Source organism: Oryctolagus cuniculus, chromosome 7 (assembly GCF_964237555.1).
Source record: "Oryctolagus cuniculus chromosome 7, mOryCun1.1, whole genome shotgun sequence".
NCBI lineage: Eukaryota > Metazoa > Chordata > Mammalia > Lagomorpha > Leporidae > Oryctolagus > Oryctolagus cuniculus.
This window is the reverse complement of record NC_091438.1, coordinates 71159359-71173219: the sequence shown is the minus strand read 5'-3', so window position 1 is coordinate 71173219 and position 13861 is coordinate 71159359. Positions and strand designations below refer to the sequence as shown.

Sequence of the window (13861 nt, the reverse complement as noted above, 5' to 3'; positions counted from 1 at the left end):
CTTTGCCGTTGGTTCACCCTCCAATGGCCGCTGCGGCCGGCGCACTGCAGCAGGCGCACCACACTGATCTGATGGCAGGAGCCAGGTACTTATCCTGGTCTCCCATGGGGTGCAGGGCCCAAGCACTTGGGCCACCCTCCACTGCACTCCCTGGCCACAGCAGAGAGTTGGCCTGGAAGAGGGGCAACCGGGACAGAATCTAGCACCCCGACCGGGACTAGAACCCGGTGTGCCAGCGCTGTAAGGCGGAGGATTAGCCTAGTGAGCCGTGGCGCCAGCGTTTTTTTATGTTTTTATGTTCAATAGAATTCTAGAAATTCAAAACAAGAAATATTTTCTTGTGATAGAAACAAATGAGTATCTTTTAACTGCAGATTTTTAAAACTATACATAATGACTATACTTTTTTGCTTTCTTTTTACTTCTCAAAAATTTGTATTAATATAAAAGGAACAGATTTCATGTATTTTATAGGAACAATTCCAAGAAGATAACCATGCTTCCCTCCCTCAATCCTCCTTCCTTCCTTCCCTTCTTTCTTCCTTCTTTTTTTCTTTCACTTTTGCAAAAACATAATTTACTATGCTTTTAACTGGGTAATTTTTCTTTAAACTACAAGAACTCTCTAAAAATTTGACATCTCTATTCAACTCATCAATATATGTGTTCATTTTTAGTACTTAGAGGACATCCAGTACATCAGGAATAAAGAGAATAAGACAGTTTCTCTCTACTCTTAGAGATCTTATTGTTGAACAGGGGAGAATAGTAAAGGAACAACTGCCACCTGTTATGACAATTACTGTGATCAAGACATTCATCTGGATATCACTGTGCAGTCAGAGAAAGACCCGAGGAAGCACTAAAGGCAGGGAAACATTGGAGCCTTAAATGTGCCCAATTTATGCTATTTTACATTAGAAATCATCCACTAGGGAAGATAAAAATGAAGGGAAGGGAGACCATGTCCACAATAGAATTAAATGTTCTTAAGATATTAGTAAAAATAAGATAAGGCTTCAAATTACTCCAGCTTCCCAGTAATGGGGACACTGAGAGACAGTAGTGATGGATGCTACCTGTGAAGCATTTGATGAGTGAACCGGTGGGTAGGAACCCTCTCACTCCCCCTCCCTCTTCCTCTCTCAAATAAAAATAGAAGTTGAATTTGGAGAAACTGCACAGGAAAGAACATTTACAACTTTGGAATACCGGATCAATAACAGAATGATTTAAAAGTTCTTGATGTCCCATGCCTCTTAGTGTCACTTACACCCCTTGCACACACAAGCATCTCTATTTTTCCATCCTGTAGGCTGGCATTTTCAGCAAAGCTTGGGGCTATTCTTTCCTGAAAAGTAATAGACCAGTGCCAGATGGCGACATGTGGCAGAGAAGCAGCAGGGTGTGTGCTTCTAGGGATTTAATGGACCAGGTTTCAATTACTGGCCTTGTCACTTAGAAGTCCCTCGTGCTACTCAACTTCTCCAAGGCAGCAGTTTTATCTTAAACTCCACAGAAGGTTGTGAGATTTGTAATAGACACTCGGAAATGTCTAAATACAAACCCAATAAATGTTCTCTTCTTTTCAGGTATAAATTGTTGGTCAATAAATACTACTTTCAGTAACTGAAATCTGAATAAATTCTAGAAAAGAGAGATCTTAGATTTGAACTAAGGAACTAGTTTTCATGTTTGTGTATGTTGAACCAAATAAAATTGACATAAACCAACCATCTTTCTTGAATAATAAACTTGACCAAAAGTGGCCTCTGAATATGGTGGACTGTACCTTAGCCTGATGTGTATACAACTTGTAACCTAAGAATATATCCTCCACAATCAAGCAATAGTCTCTGTCAGTCACAACAGATGAGCTTCAGCCAGTTGTATACTGAAAGTTACCAAAACACGACCATGCAAGTCAAATGCTGGTTGTAGCCAATCATAGTTTCAGTGTATCACTTCCTTTTCTCTGGCTATAAATTTAACCTGTACATTTGCTGGGATAGGATATTCTGAATCATGCTTCTTCTTGAATGCTGATTGGTTCTAGAATGTCTTTTCATGAAGTATATTGTAAAATTTAATTAGTCTCAGTCTTTCTTTTAACAGGTAATAAGGTGATGATGAAGAAGTCAGTAGATGAAGTGTGTAAAAGTTAAGAGCACCAGCATGGCCTATTGCTTTCTCTCTCTCTCTCTCTCTCTCTCTCTCTCTCTCTCTCTCCTTCTGTTTTTCATATACTTTACAAAGTCCTGCTTGCACAATACAATTTAAGGCATTTGTTATTTTAGTTTAGTTTTGTTTCCATGTCCTGAACTTTTATTTTTTATTTTTAAAATTTTAACCAGTTTTGGCCGGCGCCGCGGCTCAATAGGCTAATCCTCCGCCTAGCGGCGCCGGCACACCGGGTTCTAGTCCCGGTCGGGGTGCTGGATTCTGTCCCGGTTGCCCCTCTTCCAGGCCAGCTCTCTGCTGTGGCCCCGGAGTGCAGTGGAGGATGGCCCAGGTGCTTGGGCCCTGCACCCCATGGGAGACCAGGAAAAGCACTTGGCTCCTGGCTCCTGCCATTGGATCAGCGCGGTGCGCCGGCCACAGCGCGCCGGCCGCGGCGGCCATTGGAGGGTGAACCAACGGCAAAGGAAGACCTTTCTCTCTGTCTCTCTCTCTCTCTCACTGTCCACTCTGCCTGTCAAAAAAAATTTTTTTTAACCAGTTTTTAACAGATTCAAAATAATTTGTAGATACAATTTTAAGATAATTATATTCCCTCCCCTGCTCCTGCTCTCTGTCTCTCCCAACCTTCCTTTCTCCCCCTGTCTGTGTTTACTTTATTAAGTTTTTGAGATAACATATTTTAAATTTACATTACAGAAAAATGACAATGCATTATCAAATAAGAGGTTTAACAAGTAAAAAGCAAAAAGACCCTAGTTTAGTGTGACTGTAGGCAAGGAATATAAGCAATTATTAAACAGGAAACTGACCATTTCTCCCACATACAGTAACTTTAATCATGCATAAACTATGATAGAATATCATTCTTAACCATTGATTTGATAAAGGTATAATATGAAGTTTTATGAAACCATATTTGCAGAAATGCTGATACACACAGGCATTTGTTTCCTTTTTATGGTTTTGATTTCTTTTTCTTTTCTTTTTTTTAAATTTTGGCTCCCATATGTAAGGGTAAAATGCAGTATTTAGCTATATCTAATTTATTGCACTTCACAAGATATCCTCCAATTGTGTCCATTTTGATGCAAATAGTAGAATTTCATTTTTTATAGCTGAATAATATTCAATTGTGTATATATACCACATTTTCTTTATCCATTCACTTGATGATGGACACTTTGGTAATTCCATATTTTGGCTATTGTAAACAATGGTGTGATAAACATGGTGTTGCAGGTTTTTCTTTGCTACAGTATGTTAACATCTTTGGGGTACATATCTGGTAATTGGATTACTGATTATATGGCAAGACTACTTGTAATTTTTAGGAAATCTCCAAACTGTTTTCCCAGGGGCTTTACTAATTGACATTCCCACCAACTATGTGTAAGTGTTCCCTTTTCTCCACATCCTTGCCAGCATTTGCTACTCTCTATATTTTGGATTGGATTTTAGCTCTTCCGACAGGGGTGAGCTGAAATCTCACTGTGGTTTTGAGTAGCACTTCCCTGATTGCTAGCCATGTAGAACATTTTTTTTTCATGTATTAGTTGACCTTTAGTATTTCTTCTTTTTGGAATTGTTTACTGATGTCCTTTGCACATTTTTAAACTGGATTGGTTGTTTTTTGTTCAAGTTTTTGAGTTTCTGAAGTATTCTGGGTATTAGGTGTCTGTGCTCTATTTGTCTTGTCCAAGAAATAATCCCTTAAACCAATTTCTTGGATTGTTTGCCCCATATTTTCTTCCTACAACTTCAGGTCTTAAATTTAAGCCTTTTATCCATCTTGGGTTGACTTTTATATATGGTAAGAAGTATGGATCTAATTTCATTCTTCTACATATATGCATCCTGTTTTAGCAGCACATTTGATAATCTCCAATATATCCTCTGAGCACTTATGTCAAAAATCATTTGGATTAATTTCTGGGTTTTCTATTCTATTCCATTGATCTATGTGTTGGTTTTATGCCACTACAATGCTATTTTATTTACTATAGCTTTGTATTATGTTTTGGAGTCAGGTATTGTGATGCCTCCAGCTTGATATTTTTTGCTTGGGATTACTGTGGCTAGTCTGGGTCTTTTGTGGTTCCCTGTGTATTTTATGATTTTTTTTCTAGTTCTGTAAAGAATGCCACTGATGTTTTGATAGAGATTGCATTGAATCTATAGATCACTTTAGGTTGTATAGACATTTTAATGATATTGATTCTTCCATCTATGAGGAAGGAATATCTTTCCATTTTGTTGTGTGTCCTTGTTGGTTTATTTCATCAATGTTTGATAATTTTCAATGTAGAGATTTTGCAGTTCCTTGGTTAACTTTATTCCTAAATATTTTATTTTTGTGGCTATTTTGAATGAGAATTCTCTTTCAGTGAGCTCATCATTAGTGTATAAAGAAGCTTATTTTGTAACCTGAAACTTCACAAAATCAGTTTATCACTTCTAACAGCTTGTTGGTTGAGTCTTTAGGTTTTTCCATGCAGAGCATCATGTCATCTGCAAACATGAGTAATTTGACTTCCTGTTTTCCAATTTTGATGAGGATGGCCTTCTTCAGACTGTGGTTATCTCCTCAACACCCTGTTCCCACTTAGGATTGCAGTCATTGCACTGTAGCTATCAGTGTAGAGGGAGAAATCAGGTTGAGACCCATGGGTGAAGCAGTTTAGAGCATGGTTCCTGGACTTCAGCTCCTGAATCTGGCTGTTACTACTTACCTGTTTTGTGACTGTTACACAATTTATGTAACCTATCATTACCAAAATGTTTTCATCTGTAAGCGGTGATACAAATAGATACTACAAGGTAAGTATGGAGAGTAACAACCTATTAAGTTAAGCTCAATATTGGGCACTTAAGTTTTGAAGATATACTATGTAAATTTTCTAGGTTCTTAGTTCATTTACTAGTAGCTTGCAGATTTCTTTCAATTAAATTCAGAGAACGTTTACTGGACATTTAAAACATTTAAAGCATTATGTGAGTTGCAAAGATTTCACAGCTGGTATTATCCAAGAAAACTTCCACCAAAGACAGACAGAGATCCTTCTTTAAAGTAAGTGTGAAATAGGAGACGCAGGGTTTTCAGTTCTGAATGGACAGCATTGGAAATGTTTCAGGGACAACAACCTATGTGATCTCAACCTGAAAGGATAAGGACAATTTTTTATAGGTAACACATGTGAAAATATAACCAATGTAAAGTGGAAACAAGAACCCATTTTGGGGATCTAAGTATAAACAGAACATGGGCTACATTTATGGATTGGGAGAGTTGACAGTAGCTATAAAGTAAATTAAACAAGAAAGACAGAATGAGAACATATTATGATAATCCTCTAACCTCATTGTGAAAAATTTATACTCCATTTTGTTATTAGCAGGGCCAATTAAATGCACTATCAGATGTGAATTCTAAGAAAATTCGCCTGGAAACACTTTGGAGAATGAAATAAATTGTGAAAATAATAGAAACAGAAAAACCTTCCTTTACAAAGGACAGTGGCAGTATGACATAATTGAGAAATGTTTCTTCAGGCATGGTAGCACAAGTAGAATTTTAGAATTTGATGGCAGTAGTCCTCATTTCACTAATAATGAATGAGACCAAGAAAAATTAAGTGATTTGCCTAAATCCTGGAGAGTAGCAGAGTAGAGGAAGAGAAAAGCAGATTCTCTTGATTCTCAGGCCACATTGGTTTCTATCAATCACACTGCCTGTTTTAATTTGTGCACCTAGCTATCATATAAGCTGCATCCTTTTATGCATGAAAACTAGCTTCGATTTCTAGACTTTGAATAACATTACAGACTCAACTTGTCCTATTCTTTCTTTTAAGGACACTACACATGTTACTGTATTTTTAAAATCCATATTTTAAGGTTTATTGTAGCTAATCTGCATATGTTACCATCTCTTGTGCAAGTGTTGCTTGCAAAAATTGGGACTGTGGCTGTTTAAATTATCCTGCACCAATGACTTGTAGCTTCAAACATCCAAATCTGGACTCTGTTTTCAGTTCTAGACCAACATCTTAATCTCTTCTTGACAGTTACAGTTTAATAACTATGAGACATCTTTGACTTCAATACTTCTAAAACAAAACCTTGCATTCTTCCTATCCAGGCTTCTCCTAGCTTTTTCCTTCCCAGCAAATTGAAAAACTGCTCAAACCTCTATCCTTGAAATAAACCTTTACTGTTTTCTCTTCTTCGGTGATCAACCCATTATGAGCCCTATCATTTCTATCTCCAAAACCATATCCAGAATGTGTCAAGTACTCTTCACCTTAATTCCCTGTTAAAAGTCATCTCTTATCTTGTCTGATTTCCTTCATGTGACACTTCATGCATCTTCTAGAATGTAAGATCCATGAGCAAAAAAGATTTTCTCTGGTTTACTGTTGATTGCTAACTCATAGAAAAGTACTTAACAACTACTAGACATTCAATAAATATTTGTTGAGTTTTAGAGAGTCTTCCAAATTTTCACCCTGCTTCTGCTTCCAACATGCAATAATCCAACCCACTATAATTGCTCCAATCGTCCAATTTTTCTACAATGTATTTATTAATATCATATTGTACTTCTGCTTAAATCCTGCAAAATTCTCCAATCTTAACTTCTACCAAGGATGTCAATTCTCTGTGATCTTTGGTCCCAAGTCTACCTCTTTGACTGAATCTTTTTTTTTTTTCTCCCATGTGATCATACTTTTTATCTGCTTTCTATATGAATAGTTCTTTCTGTTCACTAGTATTCCACAACATAATAGGGTAACTACAATTCATATTAATGAATCATATACTATATAAAGAAGCAAAGAGAGGAGTTGATAGGCTCCAAATATGAAGGAAGGGATACAGCTTGCCTGATTTGGTCAGTTTACAATGTATGCATCTATTGAAATACTGTACTGTGCTTGGTAAAGCTGTAAAAGTATTACAAGCTCATAAAAATGCTTAAGGCCAGCGCCGCGGCTCACTAGGCTAATCCTCCACCTGCGGTGCCAGCACACCGGGTTCTAGTCCCGGTCGGGGCGCCGGATTCTGTCCTGGTTGCCCCTCTTCCAGGCCAGCTCTCTGCTGTGGCCAGGGAGTGCAGTGGAGGATGGCCCAAGTGCTTGGGCCCTGCACCCGCCTGGAAGACCAGGAGGCTCCTGCCTTCGGATCAATGCAGTGTGCCCACCGCAGCGCGCAGGCCGCGGCAGCCATTGGAGGGTGAACCAACGGCAAAAGGAAGACCTTTCTCTCTGTCTCTCTCACTGTCCACTCTGCCTGTCAAATAAATAAAATAAAATAAAAAAATGCTTAAAAAGAATGATATTATTTTGGTTCCGAAAAGTTCTTTAACCCATGCATAATTCTTTCTAATCACACACTTTCACGAACTTTTTGATGACTCCTCATATGCATGGATTTCAAGCATTTATTTTCCAAACCAAGGTAATTTTTTCTCTTAATTCCATTTTCCACAAAGTTTTTGAAGATTCTTATATCTTATCATTGTTAAATGAACAATAGTATAAAGGAAAATAATCAACATGGAGCTTTCAGAAGTGAAATGGCCAAAGACAAGAACAACCAGATTATCTTTGAGGTAAATTCTGAAGTCATAGACTTTGAAAATAAAAGAGAAATAGCTTTGTTCCTGCCCCAGCAACAACTACAAAAGCTCACAACAAAGTAAAGAAAGAAGTAAAGCTTTTTCCTGTTATTACCATGCTAAAATGGATACATAGTATAGATTTCTTTTTTTTAAATTGGCATCAGAAAAATCAATAGTATCTAGCAAATGTGATTTTTTTGAGATGTTTCTTTTTACTCCTGTCCTCTAAAAGAGTTATAATTTACTTTTTTTAAAAATTGATTTATTATTTTCCCTCACTAGTTCTTTAGCAAATATTAATAATATGGGAATCAAACCTTTCTTTTTAACAACCCATTTCCTAATCTTCAGGTAATTTATTTCCCTCCCCTGTATTGATGCATTCTTGTTTACATCATAACTAGAGAAAACAATTTCCAGTGCCTGTCTTTAAAGACTTTTTAAAATCTCATGTTCAAAATTTTACTTTAAATCCAATCCAAATAAGTCTGTGTAGTGTTACTATGTGTATATCGATTCTATACATGTGCCCAAATTAGCACATCTTTTAAATTTCTTATACTCCAAAAGTTTTATGTTATTAAGTAATTCAAAAGATGAAAGGTATCTTTGAAAGCAATTATGTTAAAAATAGATATTGTCATTTAATTTACAACACTGGAGTAATAAAATCCAACATAAGAAAACAATATATAAAGTTACTTATTTTCTGAATAATTTTTTCAAAAACTCCTTTTAATCATCAGAATTGATTTTTAAAGCAATGTCTGCTTTTTTTAAAAAAAAAGATAGAAACAAACATTAAAAAGGAAGAATTTTTTTCTATTTTTAACTTTTATTTAATAAATATAAATTTCCAAAGTACAACTTTTGGATTATAACAGCTTTTCCCCCCATAACCTCCTTCCCACCTGCAACCATCCCATCTCCCAATACTTTTCCCATCCCATTCATATCAAGATTCATTTTCAATTATCTTTATATACAGAAGATCAACTTAGTATATACTAAGTAAAGATTTCAACATACTGCACCCACACAAACACACAAAGTGTAAAATACTGTTTGAGTAGTAGTTTTACCGTTAGTTCACATAGTACAACACATTAAGGCAGAGATCATACATGGGGAGTAGGTGCACAATGACTCCTGTTGTTGACTTAACAATTGACACTCTTATTTATGGCGTCTGTAATCACCCAAGGCTCTTGTCATGAGCTGCCAAGGCGATGGAAGCCTCTTGAGTTTGCCAACTCCCATCTTATTTACACAAGGTCATAGTCAAAGTGGAAGTTCTCTCCTCCCTTCAGAGAAAGGTACCTCCTTCTTTGATTGCCCATTCTTTCCTCTTGGATCTCACTCACAGAGATCTTTCATTTAGGCTTTTTTGTTTTTTTCCAGAGTGTCTTGGCTTTCCATGCCTGAGAAACTCTTCATGGGCTTTTTAGCCATATCTGAATGACTAAAGGGCTGATTCTGAGGCCAGAGTGCTGTTTAGGACATCTGCCATTCTATGAGTCTGCTGTGTATCCTGCTTCCATGTTGGATCATTCTCTCCTTTTTAATTCTATCAGTTAGTATTAGCAGAACTAGTCTTGTTTATGTGATCCCTTTGACACTTAATCCTATCATTATGGTCAATTATGAACAGAAATTGATCACTTGGACTAGTGAGATGGCATTGGTACATGCCACCTTGATGGGATTGAATTGGAATCCCCTGGCACATTTCTAACTCTACCATTAGGGGGGGTAAGTCTGATTGATCATGTGCTGAATGGTACATCTCCTCCCTCTCTTATTCCCACTCTTATATTTAACAGGGATCACTTTTCAGTTAAATTTAAACATCTAAGAATAATTGTGTGTTAATTAAAGAATTCAACCAATGGTATTAAGTAGAAAAAAAAAATACTAAAAGGAATAAAATAGTAAGTTGTTCCTCGACAGCCAGGACAAGGGCTGATCAAGTCATTGTTTCTCATAGTGTCCATTTCACTTCAACAGGTTTCCTTTTAGGTGCTCAGTTAGTTGTCAGCAATCAGGGAGAACATATGATATTTGTCCCTTTGGGACTGGCTTAATTCACTTTCACTCAGCATGATGTTTTCCAGATTCCTCCATTTTGTTGCAAATGACCGGATTTCCTTTTTTTTTTTTTTACTGCTGTATAGTATTCTTTTTTTTTTTTTTTTTTTTTTTTTGGACAGGCAGAGTGGACAGTGAGAGAGAAAGACGGAGAGAAAGGAGAAAGGTCTTCCTTTTGCCGTTGGTTCACCCTCCAATGGCTGCCGCGGCCGGCACACCATGCTGATCTGAAGCCAGGAGCCAGGTGCTTCTCCTGGTCTCCCAGGCAGCTGCAGGGCCCAAGGACTTGGGCCATCCTCCACTGCACTCCCGGGCCACAGCAGAGAGCTGGCCTGGAAGAGGGGCAACCAGGACAGAATCTGGCGCCCTGACCGGGACTGGAACCTGGAGTGCTGGCGCTGCAGGTGGAGGATTAGCCTATTGAGCTGCGGCGCTGGCTGTATAGTATTCTATAGAGTACATATCCCCTAATTTCTTTATCCAGTCTTCTGTTGTTGGGCACTTAGGTTGATTCCATGTCTTAGGTTTTGTGAGTTGAGCTGCAATAAACATTGAGTTGCAGACAGCTCTTTTTTTTTTTTTTTTGCCAATTTAATTTCTCCTTTGGGTAAATTCCAAGGAGTGGGATGGCTGGGTCATATGGTAGGGCTATATTCAGGTTTCTGAGGAATCTCCAAACTGACTTCCATAGTGGCTTTATTAGTTTGCATTTCCACCTACAGTGGGACTGAAATATGCTTCTATAAAAGTATAGAAGACATTAATACATGGATGGATAAGTGAAGTAACTGAGAATGTATTATCAGTTTCAATAAGGCTAATGTCTGTAAGGACTAACATGTACAACATTAGTGACAGGAATTATTATCTTTCAGATGATGTTTACACACACAAACCACAAGTGGTCTTTAAAATGTTGATGGGCTTTGTATATCATGAAACAAATATGTACAGATATCAAAATTATTTTGTAGTTAAATATATTTTAATTAATTGTGCTTTTGATAGAACTTTATACAATATGCATATGGATTCAATAGTCACTATGTTATATATTTTTTAAAGATTTATTTCTTTTCATCTAATTGAAAGTTAGAGCAACAGAGAGAGAGAGACAGAGAGATATCTTACATCTGCTACTTCATGTCCCAGATATCCACAACAGTGTTGGGCCAAGTCAAAGCCAGGAACCAGGAACTCCATTCAGGCTTCCCACTTGTATAACAGAAATGCAAGTAGTCGGCCTTCATTCCTACCTCCCAAGCATATTGGCAAGAAGCTGAATTGGGAGTGAAGGAGCTGGGACCCAAACCAAGCATTCTGGTAGAGGATACAGGGGTCCCATACAGTGACAACCAGCTGTACCACAATGACTTCCCCTATGATGTATAGTATGAGTGGAAAAATAGGAATAAGTAAAATTTTAGTCTGGGAAGTAAGTAAAATCTAACTATTTACTACAGTAGATATCTACAACAAAGAGCAATGTGTAAAACAAAGAGCAATGTGCTAGGGAATTAAGAGTGAGGAGACAACTCCTAGAAGAGATTATCATGTAAGGCTTTATGAAAAAGCTAACAGTTTATGGGTATATTATTTTTGCTAATTAAAAGACTAACAATAGCACTAACACTTATAATCCGCTTTTTGTTCCAGTGTTGAGGTTTTCTTGCAGTAACCTCATTTAAAACTTTCAACTTTCCAGTGATGACAGATACTTTCAATATACCTATTTCACACATAGGAAAACTGAGATTAAGAGAAACATTTCCAAGGTCACAGTAGCAGTAGTAGTAGTAGTAGTGGTAGTAGTAATAGCAGTGAAAAAGCATCTTTGAGGTGTCAAGAAAGCCATATGACCTCACCAGTTTTGTATTTTACAATATACTGATTATTTGGATGTCCTGTATGTAAGAAACCATTGATCTTTTATGTCCCTCCTTCTCAGTTACCTATATTGGCATCATCGGTGGTTAGCCTGTACTTCCTTGAACTCACGGATGTCTTCAAACCTGTGCATTCTGGATTTAGCTGCTATGACCGGAGTCTCAGCATGCCATACATTGAGCCAACCCAGGAGGCAATTCCATTCCTCATGTTGCTTAGCTTGGCTTTTGCTGGACCAGCAATTACGGTAAGAATGTCCCTCTACATAGCACTTGTCAATCCCACAAAACGAAACATAACATGTTTATGTAATAAGTGGGTGAAAAACAAATCAAACATCAATTCTAAGTGTTGGACCATGAAGACCATGTCTTAAAGAGACTTTAGGAACATTATTTGGAAATAGTAACAAATTATTGCCATTAAAAGTTAAAGCTTATTTGATTTCAAAAATGATGGATTCCTAATGTTAACTTTCATAAATCACTATGAAAAATTTTGTAACTGCACAATTCTTTCAGAATGGTTAACATGTCATTTGTGATACACTTCCTACTTAAATTTTTTTTCTTGTGCTCATTTGGTATCTGAAGTCTGGAAAATTAGTGGGAAAACAATTCTATAGCCAATGGACTTCTCAAAACTACATTGTTATAACATTTGCAGTTTTTTTATATATCAGCATCTTTTAATCAGCATTTCTTATTGATTATGAGCACTAAGTAGCAGTAATTATAAAAAACTCAAAAGTAGCATTGCTAGCATACAGCCACATACACAGACACACAAATAATATGCTTTAGATGCAAAATAGGCATTTTCACTTTAAAATATGCATGCAAAGAAATGCCCAAATCTACTAGAACTGAATTAAAAACCTAGTTTTTTCCTCCATGTTAATCACATTGTTGAATAGCACAATTTTAGATATATCCATTTCTAAATAAGATTACACAAGCAGTTCCACAATGTCTTATGCCACCAGAATATTCCCTAAAGGACAAGACCATGTTTCTTTTTCTTTTTCTTTTTCTTTTTTGCCAGGCAGAGTTAGACAGTGAGAGAGAGGGAGACAGAGTTATAGACAGTGAGAGAGAGACAGAGAGAAAGGTCTTCCTTCCATTGGTTCACTCCCCTAGTGGCCGCTATGGCCGGCGCTACACCAATCCGAAGCCAGAAGTCAGGTACTTCTTCCCGGTCTCCCATGTGGGTGCAGGGACCCAAGTACTTGGGCCATCCTCCGCTGCCCTCCCAGGCCACAGCAGAGAGCTGGACTGGAAGAGGAACAACCAGGACTAGTACCCAGCACCCCAACTGGGACTAGAACCCCGGGGTGCCGATACCACATGTGGAGGATTAGTCTAGTGAGCCACGGTGCCGGCCAAGACCATGTTTCAAAAATAATACTAGCTGGCGCCGCGGCTCACTAGGCTAATCCTCCACCTTGCGGTGCCGGCACACCAGGTTCTAGTCCCGGTCGGGGTGCCGGATTCTGTCCGGTTGCCCCTCTTCCAGGCCAGCTCTCTGCTGTGGCCAGGGAGTGCAGTGGAGGATGGCCCAGGTGCTTGGGCCCTGCACCCCATGGGAGACCAGGATAAGTACCTGGCCGCAGCATCCATTGGAGGGTGAACCAACCGCAAAGGAAGACCTTTCTCTCTGTCTCTCTCTCTCTCACTGTCCACTCTGCCTGTCAAAAAAGAAAGTAATACTATTCATTTCTACCAGTAGGAACACTTGCTTTGCTTTTAGTATGTTTGTGAATGTCAGAGGATGCGGTTCTTAAATGGAAAACTTTATTTAAATGGAGTTTTTGCAAGATACTCTAATAAATTGACCTATTCATATTTAATACTTCAACAGTTCTAACTTTTTTAAATTTTATTTTTAAAAAATTATTTCACAGAGAAAGAAAGAAAGAGACATAGACAAAAAGGTCCCATCCTCTGCTTCACTCTCCAAATGCCTTCCTGCAAAGACTGGACCTGGGCAGGGGCCAAACTCAGGAGTTTCTAAACCTTATACTTTGCCCATGCCGTGGCTCAATAGGCTAATCCTCCACCTGCGGCGCCGGCACACTGAGTTCTA

At 38.0% G+C, this 13861-nt stretch overlaps 1 protein-coding gene across 2 annotated transcripts in view; it reads left to right on the top strand.

Moving 5' to 3' along the window:
• The window catches only part of PLPPR4 (phospholipid phosphatase related 4), a 52807-nt gene that overhangs the window by 13307 nt on the left and 25639 nt on the right, over positions 1 to 13861 (top strand). For both annotated transcript variants that reach the window (XM_017346057.3, XM_002715841.5), the window contains exon 2: positions 11838 to 12023. In XM_017346057.3, coding sequence (XP_017201546.1) covers positions 11838 to 12023 — 186 coding nt within the window. The remainder of the gene's footprint in view (positions 1 to 11837; positions 12024 to 13861) is intronic.